This window comes from Gavialis gangeticus, unplaced genomic scaffold (assembly GCF_001723915.1).
Source record: "Gavialis gangeticus isolate Ggan-Ray unplaced genomic scaffold, GavGan_comp1, whole genome shotgun sequence".
Lineage (NCBI taxonomy): Eukaryota > Metazoa > Chordata > Crocodylia > Gavialidae > Gavialis > Gavialis gangeticus.
Window position 1 is genome coordinate 51,749,808 of NW_017729034.1, and position 23,027 is coordinate 51,772,834.

General features: G+C 41.4%; 1 protein-coding gene across 2 annotated transcripts in view; it reads left to right on the top strand.

Moving 5' to 3' along the window:
* The window catches only part of ARID4B (AT-rich interaction domain 4B), a 185,908-nt gene extending 166,755 nt beyond the window's left edge, over positions 1–19,153 (top strand). For both annotated transcript variants that reach the window (XM_019527131.1, XM_019527132.1), the window contains 5 exons: positions 4,387–5,601; positions 9,654–9,767; positions 12,164–12,379; positions 14,701–14,847; positions 17,389–19,153. In XM_019527131.1, the coding sequence (XP_019382676.1) occupies positions 4,387–5,601; positions 9,654–9,767; positions 12,164–12,379; positions 14,701–14,847; positions 17,389–17,516 (1,820 nt within the window). In that variant the 3' untranslated portion in view covers positions 17,517–19,153. The remainder of the gene's footprint in view (positions 1–4,386; positions 5,602–9,653; positions 9,768–12,163; positions 12,380–14,700; positions 14,848–17,388) is intronic.
* Positions 19,154–23,027: the final 3,874 nt, after the last annotated feature.

A 23,027-nucleotide genomic window follows, 5' to 3' on the forward strand; every position in this document is an offset into this window, starting at 1 on the left:
AAAAAAAAAAAAAAAAAAAAAAAAAAAAAAAGTAAACTTACAAACATTAGGATGTTGTTGTTGTTGTTACTACTACTTGAGTCTTCTTTGTGCACGTGTCTGTTTTATTTATGAATGTTTTATATACATTTAACACCTAAATAATTTGAAAGACAGCAGGATTTTGATATTGCAAGTATCAAGATAATGAAATCTGATTCTGAGACTGTTTTTTATTTATAAAGTATAAACCCCTTTTTCTGTGTCTTCATACCTGTTTAACTAAAGTGTCAGGATTCTTTGAGAATTGCATATCCCAGTCCTTCATTTAAGGTGTATCTAAGTATCTAAGACTACTTTCAACTGAAAAATAAGGGGAAGATGTAACATTTTTCATACTTCATTGGAGAAAACAATAAAACATAACACTAAAAATAAACAACCCCTCTCCCCCCCAAACTTTTTAGTCCTTCTTAATGTAAAGAAAGTCATGCTTCTCTGTGCACCACTAATCTGGTAGCCCACCAGGGCAATCCAAATAAAGCCAAGACCCTGAAATTCAGTTTCACAACCTTGAGAACAGAAGATACAGAAAGGTTTGTTTGGGGTTTTTTTTAAATATTTTTAAAACAAAATACTAGGTAACAAGGACTTTTCCTCAGGTGAAAGATTGATAGACACATTTTCCAGGTACTAAGGGATTAATAATCCTCTCCTGGCTACTGTGGAAAAATGCAACGTAGCTTCACTGTTGTTGGATTTCTTTTCTCTGCTGCAGCTGCCACAAAAGCAGAAAGCATTTTTTTTATGTGCCCTGTGACTATTCCTCTGATTTTGAAATGACCTTGGGGCATTAATAGGTACACCAGAATGCAGGTCTCTGCCAATGCCTAATTGTCTCTTAGTCACTTTTTAGAAAATGAAGAACTCAAGTTTCAGCCTTTCTGAAACTTCACAATCTCAACTAGTGGCCATGCCTCAACTTCAATTCCTGCCATCTATGCTGGCTGCTAGGGTTGCGTGAAACAGCACCGTTTTGTTTTGACTTCTGTTTCGCTGTTTCGAAGGGACAGTGTTTTGTTTTATCATTTCATTTTGAAGCACTGTTCCGTTTTGTTTTGTCAAAACTGTTTCGACAGATTTCGACGTTTCGCCAATAGGCTATAGTGGGGAATCATGAAAATGCCTATAACTATGTTGTTTCTTCCCTGATTTGGGTGAAAATTGCAGGGATAGTAGCCCCTTCTGAGGGCATGAATCTTGCCAAGTTTCAAAGAGATATGTATAGAGGTTTCTGGGAAAGTGCACCTCAAACTGCAAAAAGCAAAACTCATGTCACTTGCTGGCAGCAGCAGCCTCCTGTCATCCTGCTTGCAGATCTGGGGCCTGTGCTCCCAGGGGTGCTCCCAGGGGTGCTCAACGTGGGCCTGTGCTCCCAGGGGTACAGGCCCCTGGATCTGTGCTCAGGATGACAGGAGGTTGCTGCTGCCGCCTGGGCTTGCACCCAGCACCAGGAAGACTGGTGCTGCTGCTGCCCTGAGGCAGCAGCGGCAGTCTCCTGTCATCCTGTGCACAGATCTGGAGACCTGCGCCCCCAGGAGGAGTCCAGCAGTGCTGGGAGGGCAAGTTGAGCTCCATGGGGCTGGTGGAGCTGCTCAGAGCACAGCCCTGTCTCTCCCTACCTCCTGCTGCCAGGCTGCACTCTGAGTGGCTCTGCCAGCCCCATGGAGCTCAGCCTGGCAGTGGGAGGCAGGGAGAGAGCCAGTGGCAGAGCCACTTAAAGTGTAGCTGTGGCCAGTGGCTCTCCCCTGCCTCTCGCCACCAGGCTCAGCTCAGTGGGGTGGCCGGAGCCACTCGGAGTGCAGCTCAGTGGCAGGAGGCAGGAGAGAGCCAGGGCTGCGCTCCAACTGGCTCCACTAGCCCCACGAAGTTGAGCCTGGTAGCGGGAGACGGGAGAGCCACTGGCCAGGGCTGCGCTCGGAGTGGCTCCACCACTGGCTCTCCTGCTGCCGGGCTGAGCTGTGTAGGGCTGTTGGAGCCGCTCAGAGTGCAGCCGTGGCTCTCCCTTGCTTCCCGCCACGGGGGTCCTTTGAAACCCGAAATGTTTAGAGTGCCCTCATCTCATTTCACAGCTGTTTCAAAGCCTTTTGATTCGTTTCAATTTTGCTGTTTTGAGCTTGAAATGTGTCGAAACAACTTTGAAACGAAACACTCGTTGAAATTTTGCACAGCCCTACTGCCTTCCATTAGTTTCCTTTATTCTGGCTTTTTCACTTTGAACTCAACTGAAAGTATCTTCAGCTTGTTTCTAATAAAGTGCAATGCATGTTCTACTTGGTATCTTTATTGCTATTTAATATTTAAACAAAATATGCATGCTTTCTTCCCTGTCTCTATTGCTACCATATTTTTCTCTTATTAATCACCATCAGTCTATTGCTAGTAACTCTCATCCTGTTTTCCTGTACTGACTGTGACATTCATGACCCCTTCTCTCTTGTCTCCCTCAGTATCTGCTTTTCAGTCATCACATCAGATTCAAACTCTCTCTTTATTTCTTTCTTCAAATGTATATGTACACTTGCCTTAGCTGCTTGTTTGCTTAATTCTTTCAGGTCCCTACTTCCTGAGAGCAGTCCTGCTCCCATGAAATGTAATTAGATTTATTATTTCCAGTAGGAGAGAGAGGCATTTGATGCTTGTGTCCTTCATAGTCCTTTTTTCTCTTGCTCCCTCCATCTCTTTCCTTGTCCTACTTCTAAATTTTCCATTTTTTGTTACACTTGGAAGTTGGATACTTCCTGTTCCAAGTTCCTCTCTTTCCCTTCCTGAAGCTTACTTTCTTCTTAAGATTTTTCAAGATAAGTCGCTTCTCTAGTGATCCCCTCGCATTATCCTTTTCCATGTGCTATTGTCCTTCTCTGATCTTGCTGCTGTTTAGACTGCCAGGCCTGATTAGACAAGAGGCTATCTTAATACATGGTTAGTGAAGCATTGCCAGTATTGTAAATCTAAGCTGGGGTGATACAGGCAGTATCAGCAGAACTAGTAGACAGGGTTGCTGCCCCAGGTATCCAGCTGTCCTAGACATAAGCAATATTAAAACGTGTGCTAGTGTGTCAATTTTCAAATCCACCAAACTTGCCCCTTCCAGCATTAACAAAACTGACTTGGAGTCGTTTGGAGCAGTGTTGTGTACTTCTGTATATCGAACCATAAAAAGTGCCCAAAAGACTTAAAAACTTGACAGTGGCCATTTACTATTTTGCAAATTCAGCACATACAGTATGGTCATAAGACTGATTTCAGCCACAAGTTAATAGGCATTGTCTTAGAAATGAAGATGAAATCCTGGTCCCATTTGAAGTTGGTGGGATTTTTCCATTGACTTCAATGAGATCTTGATTTTTATCCTTTATTTGTAAACATAACGTTTCATGAACTTTTGAACTAAGGCTAATTTAATTATTTTTAACTACAACCATTGAGCTGAATTAAGATGGCTTTTGTGAAACTTGCTATGCATAGACAGCATGAGAATGCAGACAGTTTTCAGGCATTTTTAAGTTTTTATATCTGAGTTGCAGATAGTGATCCTGAATTGATGGTATCAACAGTGTTCAAAGATGATAAGCTTACCTTAGATTTATGGGTCTCCTTCATTTGACAAAAAACACTGTAGTGTTTCCTTCCTACAGTTCTGTATTTTGAGCTTTGAAGGCAGGCCAGAATTTTGTTGTAAATTGTAACTTCTAGATGATGTGAAACATCTGATGCCTTGAAGTCTAATATTAAATGTTTCTTCTGCCACATTCATTTGCGTTGTACAAAAGATGAATATGCATATGCAGTAATATGGCAGTAATATTTAGACTTGATTGTGCTACTGCATGTTTTCTCTGCTACTCCAAATATTTTTGGAAATCACTTAGAGAAGTTTCTTGAAGATGCTTTATTACAGTGGGGGCCAACATTTTTGTCAAGCATGCCACAAATTAGCTCTGTGCCCTTCCTGATCATCTTCCCCTTCCCAGCCTGCTCTGCTTTGTGCTCCCAGCCCCGTGCTTCTTGCTTAATCTGATGCTAAACTTCATGTTTCCTTCCTTGTGTTCCCTGTCTGATCTGCCACTTTTCTCTGTTGTCCCTCCCCAGTCTGATCATGCCATACAGAGGCTGCCTATGCCACTTGGGGTGCAGGTTGGCCACTCCTGCTTAGTTTATAAAGCCCGTATAATAAACCAGCATTTCTGCTAATCCAGCTATTACAACTTTTTATTTTTGGTAAAATAGTTTATTAATCTTTTTTTACTATTATTTCCATTCTCTTTATGGGCCTATGAAAACCTAGGATTTTAGTAGCAGACTCTTGACTTTGTTTGCATATATTTACTTATTTTTTTTAAATAGCTTCTGAGAGTTCTGCTGATGATAGTGAGCAGGAAGATGACCAAAGTGCCCAGAATGTACATAAAGATGGCAAGGCAGAATCTCAAGATGAGACTGTGAGCCAGGACAAAAATGAACTCTCTCCTAAAGAAGAGCAGAGCGGCTCATCCCTCCCAGAAGAAGCAAAAGTCCTTGCAGATGTAGCATTGTCCAAAACAGCATCTAAATCGCCAGAAAGACTGCGAAAAGAGCTGGAAGAGTTATCTGATGATACAGATTATGATGGAGAAGATGAAGGCACAAAGAAGAGAAAGGAGGCCAAAAAGGAGATGGTAGATAAAACAACAAAGCCACAGACAAAACGTGGCAAACGAAGGTATTGTGTCCCAGAGGAATGTCTAAAGACTGGGTCACCTAATAGAAAAGATGAAAAGTCTAAAAGCAAAGACTCCCTTGGCTTAGAAAATAGTAGCAACAGTTCCTCGGATGAAGAAGAGGAAGACAAATCTAAACTAAAAGTCACTCCAACTAAAAAATACAATGGGTTAGAGGAGAAAAGGAAGTCTTTACGGACAAGTGGTTTTTACTCAGGGTTTTCTGAGGTGGCAGAGAAAAGAATAAAACTTCTAAATAACTCAGATGAAAGACTTCAGAACACCAGGGCAAAGGACCGAAAAGATGTGTGGTCAAGTATTCAGGGACAGTGGCCTAAGAAAACCTTAAAGGAACTCTTTTCAGACTCCGACACGGAAGCTGCAGCCTCACCCCCACATGCTTCCCCTGAGGAGGCTGCAGCAGAAGAGCAACTGCAGACTCTGACAGAAGAAGATGCTTCTTTGCCCAGCTCTGAGCTTGAAAAACCTTTACCAGCTAACATTGACCTTAAACCAGCTGAGGAGAAACCACCTGAAATGGGTGACAAGAAGGTTGATTTTCCAAGCAGTGGTAGTAATTCAGTGCTAAATACTCCTCCTACAACACCCGAATCGCCTTCGTCTGTAACTGTAACAGAATCCAACAGACACCAATCCAGTGTAACAGTCTCTGAGACACTGGCACCAAATCAAGAAGAGATCCGAAGCATCAAGAGTGAAACTGATAGCACGATAGAGGTGGATAGTGTGGCTGGGGAGCTTCAGGACCTTCAGTCTGAAGGAAATATTTCTCCAACAGGTTTTGATGCCAGTGTCAGCTCCAGCAGTAGTAATCAGCCAGAACCAGAGCATGCTGAAAAAGGTGAGGAGGAAAACCCAAACAGACTGTCATGGCTTAATACTGCCAACGTGTTTTTGTTCAGTTCTTACTCCATTATTTGAAGATTAATTTGATGTTCTTAGTGGAAACAGTAGCCTACTGTACCCTTTAAAATATACGGAAATAGTGCAGTAATAAGGTCTGTAATCATTATGCAAGTAGATGATGATCCTCCTGGAAATATTTCTTTTCTTTTATTAAGAAATCTAATATTTTAAATGTAAAATAAGGCTTATTATAGAGATAGTGTCAGAAGTCCATACAACGCGTGGAGTGTAGTATAGTAAGTGTCTGTGTCACATTTTAAAATAGTACATTTTTTAAATCCAAATACAGTTTCTCAATGTTCTTGTTTACTGCATGTTGGAAGTTTGTTTTCTTAGGCAGCAATCTCAAACTAGTTTTCAAGATCTGGGTAAATTGTGAATTTTGTAAAGGAATCTGCATCTCATACACACATAGTCAACATACTGCAGCATCATTTATTGTGTTTATGACTTAAAGCAGTCCAGTTTTGACCAGAGTTGTTGTTAGAATAAGTTTTCAAGCGTTTCTTGTAGGCTTTAACTTTTAGAATTCAGAGGCCTCTGTGGAAGTAATTCAAAATTCAGAACTCTTTTAAATGTTGAAAATAGGGAAAGAGCTTACAGTCTGGATTTTTTTTTAATTGGCAACTCAAAAATGATTTTTTTCACTTTTTTCAGATACTGTATCTTTGCAGTCTGAAAGTCCCTACTTAGGGCCAAGTGTGGATGAGAAAAAGGCCCATCCTGCCAACATTTGTGCATATGAATTTAGTGACACTACCTTGAAGTGCAAGTGTTTGCAAAATTGTGCCCCAGCCCTATTTTGTGGAATCCATTGGCTACATTGTTCCCCATTGGTAAAAGGCAAGATGCCCATGCTGGAAAAAATATTAAGCACCCAGGGCATATCTACACAAGACATTTACTATGGAGGTAGTTAGTTCAGGTGCAACTGTATTTAATCCTCCTAAATCCTTTTTTATTTTACATGGCTGCCTTTAAATGTCAATTGCATAGAAATTGGCATTTAAAGGTTGTATGTGTTTTTATAAAAATCAGTAATTTTGCAGTTAAATTATGTTACATTTTCTCCATATACAATGGTAACTATTGTAACCATGTTAATATGCCTAAAAATAGTAATCCAAAGGAAAAAAAATATGTTCAGTTGTTACTCCATTATTTGAAGATTAATTTGATGTTTTTAGTGGAAACAGTAGCCCTACTGTACCCTTTAAAATGTATGGACTTTACCCACAGCATGGGTAAAATCCCTGCTGCCAAATGCTGCCAAGGGCTCTCTGCCCAGATGTGTGAACAGGATTCTGAAATAAGTTTAGTGACTTGTTCATCTTAGCACTTTGTAGCTACCTTTGAGAGCAAAGCAGCTAACAGAAAGTTTACTCATTTAGAATGTCCTGAAGATGTAGTATGCATGTTAGTTCTGTTCTCAATACACTTCTTACAAGAGAACAAATAAAATACTCTTTTTAAAGAGGGGGAAAAAACAAAAAAATTAATTGAGATTTTTGAGCCAGTGATAAAGTAAGTCTATAATTCCATTTTTTCCAGCTAAAGAGAAGTCAGTTGTAAACTTATTACCAGCTCCTATGTCTTGTGTAAAAGAAAATGACTACTGTTTGAAAGCATGAAAGATTTCTTCTTTTAAGTTATGTTTTGTAATGTTGGTCTCTCAGCACCAATTTTGGATACTCTTTTCTAATTTTTGTCAGCATTCTTCCCCATTGGTAAAATGCAAGATGCCCATGCTGGAAAAAATATTAAGCACCCAGGGCACATCTACACAAGATGTTTGCTACTGAGGTGACTAATTATCTGCACAGTAAAACGTCAGTGTCTATGCATGTGCCGCTATTAGGTCAGAGTAAGCTAATTTATTCCACCTCATGATGATATTTGTATATACAAGTACTAACTTGCAGTGTAGTACTTGACTCTGCAGCAACATATATGTAGATGAGGACTGGGCTGGCTGGGGCATGAGGGTGCTTCGGTGTGGGGGCTGCCTGCTGGCTAGCCCCACACTGGAGCATCTTCATACCCCAGGCAACCCCTCTACAGCACATTGAACTGGGTCGGAGCAGTGCCTTGGGCCCCCTGCCAACTGGGGCTGCTCTGACCTGGTTCAGCATGCTGCGGTCCCAGGTGCACATTCAAACAGCGTGCCCGGGAGTAATAAACTCTGGTGCAATGTGCACCATAGTTTATTGCTTCATAGTAATAGCACATGTGGATGTGTCCCCAGTTTCTTAATTTAAATGACTTTGTTATAAGAGTGCATATTGTCTGTAAATCAGGAAGTTACAGAATTTTGAATTATTTTCTTTTCTGACCTTCCCCTTCCAATTCAAGTTTTGCTCTTGAAGCCACAAGTGCCAGCAGAATTTTTTTTTAACTCTAAGCAGAAAGATGGAGAGAGGAAAAATTACTGGTTTTTAAGAATTTCATTTCCACAGAAAAAATTTCAAGCTGATTTAATATGTTATGGTTTTATTTATTTTGTTTTCCCTTCTGACTCTGAGGGTGTCCCCCAGTGAGCATGCACGTGCGGTTTGCAGTGCTACAAAGCAGTTTGAGGCACTGCAGACTGCACGCAGCACATATGCACCTGTTCACCATGCTGCTAACTTGTAGTGCAGCAGTTTTTTGTGTTTTTGTGTGTGTGTGTTTGTTTGTTTTTTAACTGGGAGATCCCAGTGTAAAAAAAAAAAACAAAAAATGCCACTTAAAAAAAAGGTGGTGCAGCACATGTGGCATTGTGCGCTGCCAGAAAAGGAGCCTGGCCAGGCTTTGAGAGGCTGGCTTGGTGCTGCTGCCCTGGAAGGCCTCTAGGACATCAGGTAAGGCTGCTGGGGCCAGCACAGGTGCTGGCTTTGGCTTCCCTTACCCAACATGGATCATTTTGCTGTATGCTGGAGCACACATGCAGGGACATGCCCGGAGACAAATAAGAGCGGTACAAATATGTGCTGCTGCTGTTTGTCCCATGGGGAATGTTTGCTCCTGCACATGCATGCTTGTTGGGACCTGTCCTGAATGGTAAATTATCATCTAGGTGCTGCTGTTTGACTATGGTATAGCAAGTATGCTACTACATCTTGTTCTTGAGATAGTGAGATCTTAACTTTATTGCCGCTTCACCAGCTCGGGGGATTCTTAAATTAGTCTTTTTTTTACCCTTTTTTCCCCTTTAAAACATAGGTGGAATTTTGATTTGTTTTTATTTTTTTTTATAAATATGCTTCCTGATAACATCACTCGTTCTCTTTGTTCCACTTTTCCAAGGCTTGTAAACAATAGCATAACCAGTGGTAGGCAAGGAGGGGCACAGGCCTGGTACTGACTTAGAAGCAGCAAAACAGAAGCAGGCGGTGCCCAAGACTTGCCAGCTGTGGCATCTGGTAGTGTGGAGCAGGAGGGAAGTGGCTTGGAATCAGCAAGTGGGGGTTTGAAGCGCTGGAGCAGGGGAGGGTGAGAACTTGCAGCCAGGTGGTTAATGCTGCTGTCAGATTTGGCATTTTATATTGTTGCTCAGCATGGCTTTTGGCAGCATCCTCTAGCCCTCCTGTGTGAACCCTCTTGCTGCTAGATTCTGGCCACATTTTCCAACTCCACGAAGCATAGCCACAGCTGCTTGAGCCCCCCAACCTCTGTTCCTGCTCCCCTGCCAGGTATGCCTCTGCTGCCCTGGGCACCAAACATACTGTTTACTTCTCTGCTAGTAAAGGTTTTCTTATTAATAACATCATGAGAGAGGGGTAGAGCTCTTTTCTGAAACTTTCACTTTGAGTGGATCTTGATTGATTTGTTATCTGAATAAATAGCTTACTTTGCTGTATTTGAATACCAGAAATTTCCTTGGTTTACTTGAAATTTGACTGACTCATCTACTGCTTGTAAATATGTAACCCGTAATCATTTTTGTCAGCAAATTTTATCTGCACATCTCGCACTTCACATATTTAATGCTTCTTTTTTTTATTGTAGTTTGTACAGGCCAGAAAAGACTTAAAGATTCTCAGGGGGGAGGAGGTTCCTCAAAAAAGCAGAAAAGGAGCCACAAAACATCAGTTGTGAACAACAAAAAGAAGAGCAAAACTAGTAAGTACAGCAGCTTTACTCAGATTGGAAGGTACAGGATTGTTGATTCCTGTTTGAATGACAGTGGTGGGGAGGGCATTAATATGACACAAGAATTTGATCATCAGGAAACTTGCACGAGTGTTGAAGTCATGAAACTTTTTGATCTGAGTGTAGGATCTTGTGCTGTTGCTGATCCTGATCCTCTAGTTAACTAAGTGCTTTAAACTAATTGAAATCAGGGGAATTGTGAGTACTTGACAGCTCACAAGATTTCTCTCTCTAATAACAAAAGAACAGGGAACTAGTTTGGGGGAGTGGGACAAAATCTGTACATTTTATGAAGGAGAAAAAAGTGAACTTCACGAACTATGCAAGGTCAGGTTTGACATACAGTAGAGGGGTATTATCATTTGCATAGCACCGTTTTATACTTGAGCCTGTATTCATCATAAATAATTATTTTCTGCATAGTGGAAAAGTTAGCAGGTGCATGCAAATCTGTACATGGTTTCAAAGGAACTGGAAAATGTAAAAACCATTGATGAAATTCTGTGCAAGTAACATGTTTTTATAACTTTTTTCATAAGGACGTACGAAGTAGTTCAAGTAGATATTGCTGTAGTGCAGCGGTCAGCAAAATCTTGTGGTGGCAGGCCGGAATGGACCAGCTGGGGTCCTAGGCGAGCCGGCACTAGAACCTGATTGCTGCTGCTGCTGCTTCTCCCTGCTGCCACTTCTCCTTGCCTCCTGGCTGCGACGCACCACGGGAAAGCTCCCAGCCACCTGGCCGCAGTGCGGTGTGGCGCAGCACGGGTAAAGTCCCTGCCGCCGAATGCTGCCAAGGGCCCTCTGCCACTGAAGCCCCAGCTCCACGAGCCAGATCCAGTGGCTCCGTGGGCCATAGGTTGCCGACCCCTGCTGTAGAGAGAGAGGGAACAAGATCAGATTGATTTAGCAAAGGCCATTCCTTCCAGCCAGCATTCTCTGGAACCAGAACTATGCAGAGAGCAAGTGCACAGGCGTATTGTCTGCTCTGTTTGCTCATGTGGTCAAGAAATGGCAGGGAGAATCCAACAGCTAAAGGTGGTCTAGTAGTGCTAGGGGAACAGTGGTGTTTGCTTGTACCCTGTCTCTTCCTGTGACCTCCTTTCTGTCATCTTTCCAATTTGTTAATTCTGGTCCAAGATAACCCTCCTGAAAGAGTTTTAAAGAACAAAATAAATACACAACAAAAATTATGTTCACAGTCTTTATGTTTTCTCCTTCCTTGCTTGTTCTGTCCCTTTTCTCCAGCTCTTATCTATGTGGTCAGTGTAGACTAGCACATAAGCCCTTTGGGATAGAGCGTTTCTCTTGGTATTTATCTGTACAGTGTGTCACATAACATGGCTTTGTTCTTGATTGGTCTTTTAGTACTACTGGAATAATTAACAGATGGTATCTGTACAGATCTCTAGAGAATTTCTTGGATTCCTGGCTGTTTTTTATTGTACGTGATTCATCTTCAGTTTTATGCTAATTTCTATGTTTTATGTATTACCCCTTTTTATAAAGTAAACCAAATGAAGAAAAGAGGAAACAAAATTGGAATTTCTTCACAAGTAGTTACTATTAATATGTTGACCACTTTCTTATTTAAATTGTACAATAGATGCTTCCATCTGTATTGTCCTCCAATAGGGGCAACATCTATACAAATGTAGGTATTTAGTGCATGGCATTTACTGGGCAGTAAAATTCACTCTCTCTGCACAAGGTATAGATAGTTATGCAGGAATCTCAGCACAAGTAGTTTGATTTGTATTTCTCTCACAAGCACATGCATGTGCAAACCGTCTGCTTCAGGGCATGTCATGAGATTACAAATCAGACCTCTTTGACCACTCTGTACCTACATGCATGATTTTGGTGCCTGTGGGCCCATACAGTAGCAGCTTCTCTGCCCTCACCTCAGTGCTAGGGCACATCAATGGATTGGGCACCCATGGAAGGTTTCATACGATATGGGAAGGACACTGACTTTTGTTTGTCGCCACTCACTCTGTGATCTCACACTGGGCTTTAGTGATAGAGGGCTGGGTGCTGACCTTTACCACCATGGATGAATTTTACCCTTCTAGATCAGGGGTCGGCAACCTTTTATCAATGGTGGGCCACATTAAAGGAGCTTGATCCCAAGGTGGGCTGCTGAATGCCACCAGTTTCTCCCCACCTCCACAGGTCAGGTAAAACCTTGGTGGGCTGTATGCAGCCCAGGGGCCATTCGGTACTGACCCCTGTTCTAGACTGACTGAAAGAGGTAACACCGTGTGTGTATGTTATCAAGTAATATGTATAAAAGAAACAAGCACTTGAGGAGCTTCTGAGTCGCTTTGGTTTGATGAATTAAATAATTCACACTTGTGTTTCTTCAGCAAACAGCAGCGACAGTGAAGATCTTTCTGCTGGTGAAAGTATGACCAAACCTCAGCCAGCAAAATCTGTTTCTACTGGAATGAAATCTCACCATACCAAATCACCTGCCAGAACACAATCTCCTGGAAAAGGTGGGAAAAATGGAGAGAAGGAGTCTGATCTCAAGGAACAAAACAGTCGCTTACCTAAAGTTTACAAATGGAGTTTTCAAATGTGTAAGTGCTTTCTCTTAAATTACATCTCATTTTCTCTTATAATAAGCAGTAAGAAATAAGACGGGCATTTTCTGGTTGGGGGGGGTGAAGGGGGGGATTCCCTGAAAGCTATGTGTTTTCTTAACTTTTTTCAGATAAAACTAAGTTTCATTGTTTGGTATGTACTGCGGTCACAGGGCAGGAAGCCACTTGTATATCGTCACATACCCCTTAAGTTTTTACTGAGGGTTTAGATTTTTAGCTTTATGTGTAGGGTTTCTAATACTAGTTTGAGTTTCTCCCTTAATACTTTCTTCTAGTGTTACCATTGATATTTTTTTTTCTTTTTCCATTCTGTTCATTCAGATGTTTTCCTGTTTTCATTTAAGGAAGGGGGCCATTATGGGTGCTTGCAAACAAAAAAAACCTGGCGCTTTACTTTAAACTAAGCGCACAAATTCATAGATTGTTAGGGGCTAGAAGGGACCTTGCAGATCATTGGGTCCAGCCCTCCTGCTCTAGGCAGGAAGACAACTGGGGTTAGGTGACCCCAGCAAGGTGACTGTTTAGTCTCCTCTTGAAAACCTCCAGAGTAGGTGACTGCACCACCTCCAGAGAGAGTTTATTCCACAGTCTGGACACCCTAACTGTGAAGGAGCTTTCCCTGGTATTAAACCTGAAGCAGCCTTCCAGTAGTTTGTATCCATTGGTCCTGTCTTCCTCAGGGGTGCCCTAGTGAACAGTTGTTCACCAAGCTCCTGATGCACTCCTCTGATATAGCAGTAAGCTGCTATCAAGTCCCCTCTCAACCTTCTCTTCTTTAGGCTTAAGAGGCCTAGATCCCTCAGCCCATCCTTGTATGGCTTGCCTTGCACACTCATGCACTCAGCCCTGTACATGTCTAAAAAAGGCAGTGTGTTACTTCAGCCCAGCTCACCCAATGTCTGTAAAGATTGGGTGCTTTTGTGGGACTTTTTTGGTGCTTTTATCTAATAGATGATTGAATCATCTTTATCTAAACTGCTAAAAAGCCCTGCTGAAGCGCCTGATTTTTTACAGACACTGCAGGGCTGGGCTGAAGTAATGCGCTGTTGCTTCTGGTAAAGCATGCTTTTTCTTTTCCTTTTTTTTTTAATGTCTGCAAGCAACCTCTGCGATTTGCTTTTTATTTCTGTCATTAAAGGTAGATTTATTTTGCCTTATCCATAATTTGATATTCACTTATAAACCTGTTGTAAGGTCCCCCAAGGGTTTGGGCACAGTAGAGCTCTGCTTCATCCTGCCATGCTCCTACCTGGATTGCACCAACACATTTTCTCCTTCAACTTAAGCTGGTTGGCACAGAATGTGGCAGAGCCACCAGTGCTAAGTTTCTTTCAACAGGGAGTACAACAGCAAATTAGGGACTTACCATCTGTTATCTTAAGGAACCAAGAATTTGATCTTAAATTGCTGGGATCCAGCCCTGAATGAGTCTTGAGCGAAGTCCCAGAGCAAAAGGGAATTACCAAAATTGAGAGGAGAGAATCCACACACACCAATGTCCCCTTGCTTTTTCTGTTTAGTCCTGTTTAGCTTCTGTTTCTTAATTGCAGAGTAGCATATGTTTTTCTGCTCTCCCTTTTCAAGACTTTGTAGGGAAGTGGATCTGTTCTGTATCTTGAACCCTGGCCATTGCACCCACTCTGCTTGGGCCCCATTCACTAACCCACTCAAATGAGCTCTCCAGACTGTAATTTGCCAGCTATAGATTTGAATGAGGCTGGCAGCGGGGAAATCTTAGTTGGCTTACAACCATCAGACCCAGGTCCTGTGCTATACACACCCCACCAGCCTCCCAGTGTGAAATGTCAAGCAAGGTGGAAACTTACTCTTATCAACTAGTTTTGGCCCACTACAGTGATTTTAAATGAATAAATCCTGTAAACTGTTGGATCCAGGACAGCCTACACCACAGAACTGTGAGGCTGTGATTAGGTGATTCCCTGCTGGCCTTGCATTTTGGCCAAGCTTGGTTGGGAGGTAAGCACACAATCTTATAGTTGTTTTGGGCCCTTTATGCCCATCTAAGAACTGGGTCTGTGGTGGTTGATTACTCCTGAGGACAAACATTGCTTATTAAGCTTCATGAGTTTTTATCTGTCTCTCTCCCAGTGTTATTATTTGAAGAGCAAAGTCTACACTGAAACATACAAATGAATTGTTGCATTTTTGGGGTTCTCTATTTTCTCCCATCACTTCTGGAGCTGAACACCACCCACCTACTTAAAACTTCTCGAAGTTTCTATTAAAGACTTTCTAGTTTTATTTAAATAATTTAACTCTGGTCATTTAACTTGCAGCTGACCTGGAAAACATGACAAGTGCAGAACGCATAACAATTCTTCAAGAAAAATTGCAGGAAATCAGGAAACACTACCTGTCCTTAAAATCTGAGGTAGCTTCCATTGACCGAAGAAGAAAGCGCTTAAAGAAAAAGGAACGGGAAAGTAAGTTTTGGGGGCTGAAACCTGTCCTTGGTCGTAGTCATGCAGTAGGGGTACCCATTGTAACTGAGGATGGATTTTAGTCCATCTGTCTCCTAGAAACTTTAAGGCTTTATCCTGTTTTTTTACACACCAAATTAGAATTCCAAAGAATGGGGCTTTTTTCTTTATTTGGGTAGTTTTTTGTAAAACTGTTTGTTGTGTGTTTTTTCCCTCAAAAATGGGATACCCTGGAAAAACGCAGCATAAAATGCATGAGGAATCCAGTAGTTGGTCTAATAAAAGATATCACTTCTGCCATGAGTTTTGATTCCTTTGACCTCTAGACCAATACAGCTACAACCTAGATACCTGGCATAACATTCATGTGATTTGTTTTTGTTTTGTTTTTGTTGTTCTAGTAATAGGAATGCTGACCGTGTAATTAAGTACTTGGGTGCTATTGTGTTTAACACTAATAATAGTCTTTCTATATTTTTAAAAGCCACTGTCAGAATAAACATATATATTTGAAAATTCGAAAAATAAATTTTTGGTCTTATGCCCCAGTCCAGTAACTTGGGCAGGTGCTTAATTTTTAATATTAACCGGGTGAGACTATTCATGTACTTTTCCCTAGTGGAAACGTTCTTAGTTATAAGACATTACCATTTTAAACTTTCCATCTTCATTTATTTTCCATTGACTTTTGTGCATATTGTTTGGATAATGAAAAACAAATGAAGAGTTCCCTCTTCTGGTTAACTTCACTTAGGTTTCTCATTGGTAGCACAAGATTGCTGTGCTTTTGTTATAAAAGGTCTTAAGGAATATATAATCTTGTACAAAAGTTTCACTTAAATTCATATAAAATAATAATTACAATAGTAGTATATTTAATAAAAAAACTAAATATTTGTTCTTATAATATCACAGTGTCACTACTTTTGTACTGACTCCAGTGTAGCCATCTGATGTGTGACGCATGCATTTGCTGTTCTGGTTGGCCTTCACATAATAGAGTTTGGAAAGCTTTTTTAGAAATTCTTCAAAAATTCAGATGACAATCTTCAGTGACCCCACAAAGTGAACTTAGGACACCCATCAATTGTTGTTAATGAAGTATAAGAAAATAATTCAATTTTTTGGCTTTATAGGCAGGATCTACCTTTTTAAAAGGATTATTAAACCAGTTTTCTGTTATAAAAACTATATGAAAGATCATAGGTTATATCTAGCTAAATTGTCTTTAAGTAAAAAGTAACATAATTTACTATAAAACTGTTTTTTCCTAGCTGACTGAAAAAACGCTATGATGTTAACTACCAGACAGCATCTTTCTTATTAGCATAGGCATTACACCTCATTAATAATCTTGAAAAGGAGAGATACCAACAAGTGAAATCACTCTTCTTTGAAATGTTTACCTACTATTGTTTTAAGTAATAGCTAAGATGCCTATTGCTGAAAATACTGGGTGCATGTACATGTGTGCTTTACTGTGGAGTAGACTAATTGGCTCCACAGTAACACATCTCTAGGAAGGATGCTCAGGGTAGGAGCCAGCACCAAGGGAAGTGGTGCTGGCTCCTACCCTGGGGGTCTTTAACAGGAGGCTTGATGCCTACCTAGCTGGGATCATTTGAGCCCAGTTTTTTCTCCTGCCCAGGCAGGGGGTCGGACTTGAAGATCTATAAGGTCCCTTCCCACCCTACTTCTATGATTCTATGATCTCTGTCTACATGTGCGCCCATTAGGGTGCACTAAATTAACTCCGCTGTAGGTTAGATACTGTTCTACAGCAGAGCAGTTGTGCGCACCCAAACGCATGGGACCAGGGCTGGCTGGGGCATGAGGGTGGCTGCCAGCTAGCCCTGCACTGTCGCATCTTTGTGTCCCAGCCAGCCCCTGTGCAGCACGTTGAGTCAGAGCCAGAGCAGCCCTGGGCTGGCAGGCTAAATCCCTAGGTCCCCTGCCAGCCTGGGGCTGCTCTGCCCTGGCCCAGTGTGCTGCAGTCCTGGGTGCATACGTAAATGCTGCGCCCGGAAGAAATAAACTCTGGTGAGAACTCCATCAGAGTATATTGCTACGTGCTAGCTGCTTGTATAGATGCACCCACTGAGTAGAACATTGCTGCTGTTTTTTCATTTGTTTACTTTGCTTGGAATAGAATGAAATGGACCATGCGTACTCAGTTTCCCCATTTGTCCAGGTGGTTCACATGGCAACAAAAAACTAATTATAATTAAAAAAGAATGAACTGGTAACAGTTGCTGGAGTCAGTGGATAAAATTAACCCCCAAACCACTGGCTTGTGACTGTTTCTCTACACTCTTGTTGACACAAACATAATTGCAAAGATGCAAAAACTGGCATGGGGACTTGGGGCAGATAAAAGTTTCTAGCTGATTTACTACTTTAATGGAGTAGATTTCAAGCTGATGGTGCTTCTCTAATGTTTTAAAATGCTTTGAGAGTCTTTGAAGGGTTCTAATGGACATGCAGAATGTTTTACTTGATTTGTGTATGTTTATTTAACCCCTTGTTCATGTTTTCCTCTCATAGGTGCTGCTACTACATCATCTTCTTCCTCACCTTCCTCTAGTTCCATTACAGCTGCAGTTATGTTAACTTTAGCAGAACCATCTATGTCAAGTTCTTCACAAAATGGAATGTCAGTTGAGTGCAGGTGACAGCAGGACTGGCCAAAGCACTTTGCACTTAATGGCTGCTGAGGGCCACTTTTTTATACTGCACGGTGGCACAACATTCAGACAAGCACTATTTTGTATTTAAAAATTGTTTCTTGACAAGCTGACTTTGCACTTAAGTGCACTTTTATGAAGAAAAAGTACAACAAACTGCTTTTCCTCAAGCAATAATTGTTTCCAACTTGTCTGGGAATTGTAAGTCTAGTGACTCGAAGGCCTTCCACTGTGGCAAATGGGGGCTGCTCACTGCCTGTAGAGACAGTACAGTAAGCATACAGTTGTTGGGTGGGCCTAAGGAATGCATTATGGCTTACTGTATGTGTATTCCCTGGTATTTTGTTAAAGCTGGAACATTTGATATTTTTCCATTTATTTATGACAAATATGGAACCTATTTTCATTTGTACAAGCTAATTGTTTTTTAACTGCTAAGTCACCTTATCGTGGCTTTAATTGTATAAGTCAAGCACATGTATTAAATTCAAAACCTGCAGTTTAGTGGGATGTTTGACATCAGTCCTGATAACCAAATATGAGGATTTTCTTTAAAAAGACTGACTAATGTTTACAGGTTTGAATTAGGCAAAATAGATTACTCTGGGTTTTAATAACCCATTAATTGGAATGGAACTACTACTGTACTTTGCCATTTTTCTATGAATCAGTATTTTTTTTTAATTTTGATAATATACATTATGAAAAAGGAAGAAAATGGCTAACAAACTGTATTAAATCTTAAACAATGTATAAAGATTGTATTTAGCCAGTTTAAAGTGTATATTTATTCATAATGGATTATAACAGTTATATTTTTGTGTTTTCTTGTAAATGTTTCTTTTCCCTTTAAAGCAACAAATATTTCATTTGTAAGGCTTATTTTATTATGAGCTGCAACTGAGAGGACTTCAGGAAGGAGTACGGTGCGTTAATGTAATTTGTGGTTGCTGATGTGAACACTGCCACAAAAAGATAGTTGTTTTTAATATAAATAGCTAACTGAGTGGTAGACATTAATTTTTAAAACAATGCCTTGTACAAAATTCCAAAACCAACTCCAACTGTTGTCACTTGTATCGATTTTATGTTGTATGAATCCCAAGCTCTCTCCTGTTAATTATACACCTTTGTAAGACATTTGTATATTGCGGAAGTGTTCATTCAAGCTATTTAATACCTGGCACTGTTAATACACAGTACTTTATTGTACAGATTGTTTTACTGTTTTAATTGTAGTTCTGTGTACTTCTTTTGGCTGGGGGAAATGGGGGCTGGCATGTTTTTTCTTTGTTTTCTGGCAATACAACATGTAAGAATTTCAAAGCATTTTGTTTGTAGATGCTAGAGTGTCAGAATCCTTTACATTTGACTTTTCTAAGAAAAGCATTTTCAGTCTTCGTAGTGTGTGCTTAAGGTAACTGATTTTATTGAAAATGGTTTCAAAGTATTCAGATTTGTACAGGACTGTAAAAATTTGTTGACAAACACGGAAGGAGAAGCTTATAGAAAAAAAGCTATAAAATATATATTAGGTTCTGCAGAAAATGGAGAATTATGTAATATATTGTACAAATGTAAGCAAAGGCCTCTGAAATAAAATGCCATAGTTTGTGAATCCCTGATTTTGTTTCTAACAGTTTAATTAAATTAACCTTAGTTTGTTCATTTAAATGACACCCCGTTTGTAGAATCAGCGAGGAAATTATTTTGAATACATTGTAATATGTATATAAGGGATAATTTAAAAATATGTTGAGTCAAATTTTCTTTTGATTTGACCCAAATTTGTCCACTATTTCATGTAGGTCTGCTATGCCATTATAGTGAATTTGGCCCATTGACAATCCATAAAGTTTCACAATTTTAGCTGAAGACTAAATTTTGATCTGCTTGAAAATGTGAAAGAAAAGTTGCTTAAAGTATTTGCTGACCTCTAATATCTATTGGCCAAGTTCAGATCTGGTGAAACTGGACCACCAGTGGAATTACTGGAGTTGCACTGCTTACACCAGTCCTGAATTTGGTCCCCATGTAAACAGTTAATTCACCTGACCAAAATATTGTTCTGTATCAGTTTGAACATCTATCCAAATTGATAGATGTTTAAAGACTCTGTTAGAAAATAAGCATTTAATCAGTGATTTAATACATCTTGAGTATTTGTTAATAGCATTGTGCTGGCCTAGTTTAGTTGGTTTAAATTGCACAGATTAAATTGAAACAGAAGCAAACAGACCTTTGATTCATGAAATGCAGCCACATAGCTGCAGTGGCTCAGGCCAGAAGCTAGAGGGTGCTTGGCTCTCTGACAGTGTGTTCACTTCCTTTTCCTGCTGCCCCCAAGGTCTCTGGGATTTGCAGTCCATAATTACAGCAGCGGGACTCTGCAGGGTTGCTCATCGCTTCCTGCTCCTGCTTCCAGGTGCCTCTGGGATTTGTAGTTCAGAGTTGCAGCCAGCAGTAAGTTTGAGCAGGTGAAGGGGTGTTTAACCCCTTTCCTTGGCCCCAAACCCCAGCTGGGGTTTTTGGGGGAGGGGGCAGTAGCCCCTCCCCCCTGTAGACTGGGCTGCAGCCCCAGCTGGGCTTGCCCTCACCCTTTTGTCAGCCAGCCCTCACTGCTCTAGCTAGGGAGCCCAGGGGCAGCCAGCCCAGCCCAGCTCTCTGGACCAGACAGCACAGCCCAGCCCAGGGCTGCAAAGCAAGCTGGGGGACTGGGATTTAACTTGGACCAGGAAGGGGTCTGGGACAGAAGTTTCATGAACTGATTTGACCCAAATCAGTTAAGTTTGATACTACATTCAACTAGGTTTATCTTGAACCAGTTTTAGCCATTTTGAAACTGTTTTATGTGCACTGAGCTTCTGTTCCATTACAGGTTTTAACCAGTTTCTGATCACTTAACCCAGTTTGTGTAACTTCTGTCCCTAGCCTTAGGGTTCAGTTTTGCCTTCAGTTAACACATGTAACTAGCATTGATTTTATTGGGGAGAACTGAAGGAAAAGTGAACTTCTGGAGTATACGTCTGCATCTTCCCCTTTGACCAAATCCTGCTGTCTTCAATCAGTCCTTAATCTAAATAGACCCTCCCATTTGCTTTAATGTTAGCCTTTGCCACAGTAAAGCAGGGCAAGTGGTGATCCTTTTGAAGTAGTGCATGCTTAGGTTTTTGTGTGCGAGAGCAAGTGCAGATGATAACCCAGTGGTTCTCAACTGGGGAGTGTGGTGGGAATGGCCAGCTAAAACTGCCCTGTGTGCACTCCTGCTGCGTTATGGCTCTGACAGCCCTAAAGAAGCTGAGAGCTGGCTGATGCAGCAGTTTTTCCCAGTCCTGTTCTCCCCAGAAAACAGAAGAGTGTGGGACTGTTTCACCCACGTCTCTTCCAGGAGGAGGGTATAGGGGGCTCAGGCTGGGAAGGGGCTACACAGCACAAAGCAGCTCCTACGTAGGCCACTTTAGACTGATCAGATGCCTTAATGTGGCTGGGGTGTTTGCATGTGCCACAACCTTTGTTAGGCTGGTTGTGCAGCAGTCACAAGGCACTTTTACCTGGAGGCAACACCAACAGTGGTTCTCAGCCTGAAGTTGCCACCACATTCAAAAGAGGTGGGCAGGTGGGTGCCCTGACCCTGAAAAGGTTAAGAGCCTCTGTGATAAGGTAAGTTTTTAATAACGTCTCACTAGCTGCTTTCCAATCCAGACTTCTAAAATAAATAAGACTTCTCAGGGGTGGGGGAAGGGGGTTGGGAAGCTTCCTTGTTAATATGGATTTTCCTTTTCACTTGGAAGTGGAGCAAAAGCTATTAGAAGTCACATGTCTGAAAGTGGTGGGATATGTCCATTAAGTAAAGACAGTTAAAAAACCTGATGCTGAATTGATTCAGTCTTTGCAGGTTAGTCTAAACTGCAGAGATTAAATTGAAACAAGTGAACAGACATTTACCTTTGATTCAGGAAACGCAGCTACATGCCTGCAGTGGCTCAGGGCAAAAGCCAGGGGGGCACTAGAGCACGGCTCTCTGGCATGTAGCCAGCATCGACTGTGAGTTTGCTTCCTCTTCCTGCTGCTTCCAGTTCTCTGGGATTTGCAGTCTGCAATCACAGCAGCAGGAATCTGTAGGATTGCTCATCACTTGCTCTTCCTGCTTCCAGGTGCTTTTAGGATTTGTAGTCCACAGTCACAGCTCAGTAAGTTTGAGTGGGGGAAGAGGTGTTTAACTCCAAACCCCAGCTGGGGTTCTCTTGCAGTCTGGGCTGCATTCCCACCCAGGCTTGCCCGCCCTTTGTCAGCCAGCCCTCAATCCTCCAGCTAGGGAGCACAGAGGTGGGGCCAGACCTGCTTTCTGGAGCAGACAGCACAGCACAGAGCTGCAAAGTATGCTGGGATGCTGGGGGACTGATATAACTTAAACCAGGAAGGGGGCTGGAACAGAAGTTAAGTCTGATACTACATTCAGACAGGTTTATTTTAAACCAGTTTCAGCCATTTTAAAACTGGTTTATGTGCACTCAGTTTCTGTTCTGTTACAGGTTTAAACCAGTTTCTGGACTTAATTTGTCCACAGTCCATGTGTAATTTGTGTCCCTAGCCCTTAAGAGCTTGAATAGCATTGCAGGAAGCCATGCCATCTAATGCAGTTATCAGCAAGGAGAGTCTAAGTAAGAATGTTCCATTTTTTCACAGCAAAACCATGTTTTAAAGCATGGCTGTCAGAAATAGGGCCCTTGGAGCCATATCATTCAGCCCAGGGAATTCCTAGAGGTGCTGGAAATTTGTGGTGGGGTCTGCTACTGAAATCCAGGGTACAGAGCCTCACAGGTGACCTCTTGGCAAGTAACAGCTGCATCAATCCTTGTGGCTCCCTAATGCTGCTCACCCCACAACCAAACGTGCATTTGGATCTGGCCTGGGATGTGATGGGGTAGAGGAGGTAAAAAGGTTTCATTACCTGCTTTCAAGTAATGAATTCTGCATTTTCGACACCATAACAAATCTGTGTAAATTATACTCGTTTTGCAAGCCGATTGGAAGCCAAGTCATGAACATGCCTGACATGTAGTTTACAAAACTGTTTGTTGCATCTGAATTTGACTCTTAACTTCCCTTAGAAAGCTGGATTCTAAAGAGTGGTGGGCTAAGCCTGGGGATCAAAAGAAGCAGAGAACAATTTTTTTTCATTTTCAATATTTTTATTTTGAGCTTTGACTCGCACTTGAATTTAAATTTTCACTTAAAAACCCATGGTAGAAAGTAAAACCTTGAATATTTTTACCTGAGAAATCTTTTTGCTGTGAGAAATGGCTGGGATATTTTATCTCTTTGGACATGTAAAGGAAAGCCTTTTAAAAGTATAATTTGGGGAGGGAAGACAAGGGCAGGGGGGGAAATGCAAGAGATTGAGGATATAGTCAGCTGTACTAATTTTTAGCTCCTTACAAAAGGAGTGAGAGCTTCTGTTTGGGAGCTTGCATCAGGTATTACGATGCATGATCCTAA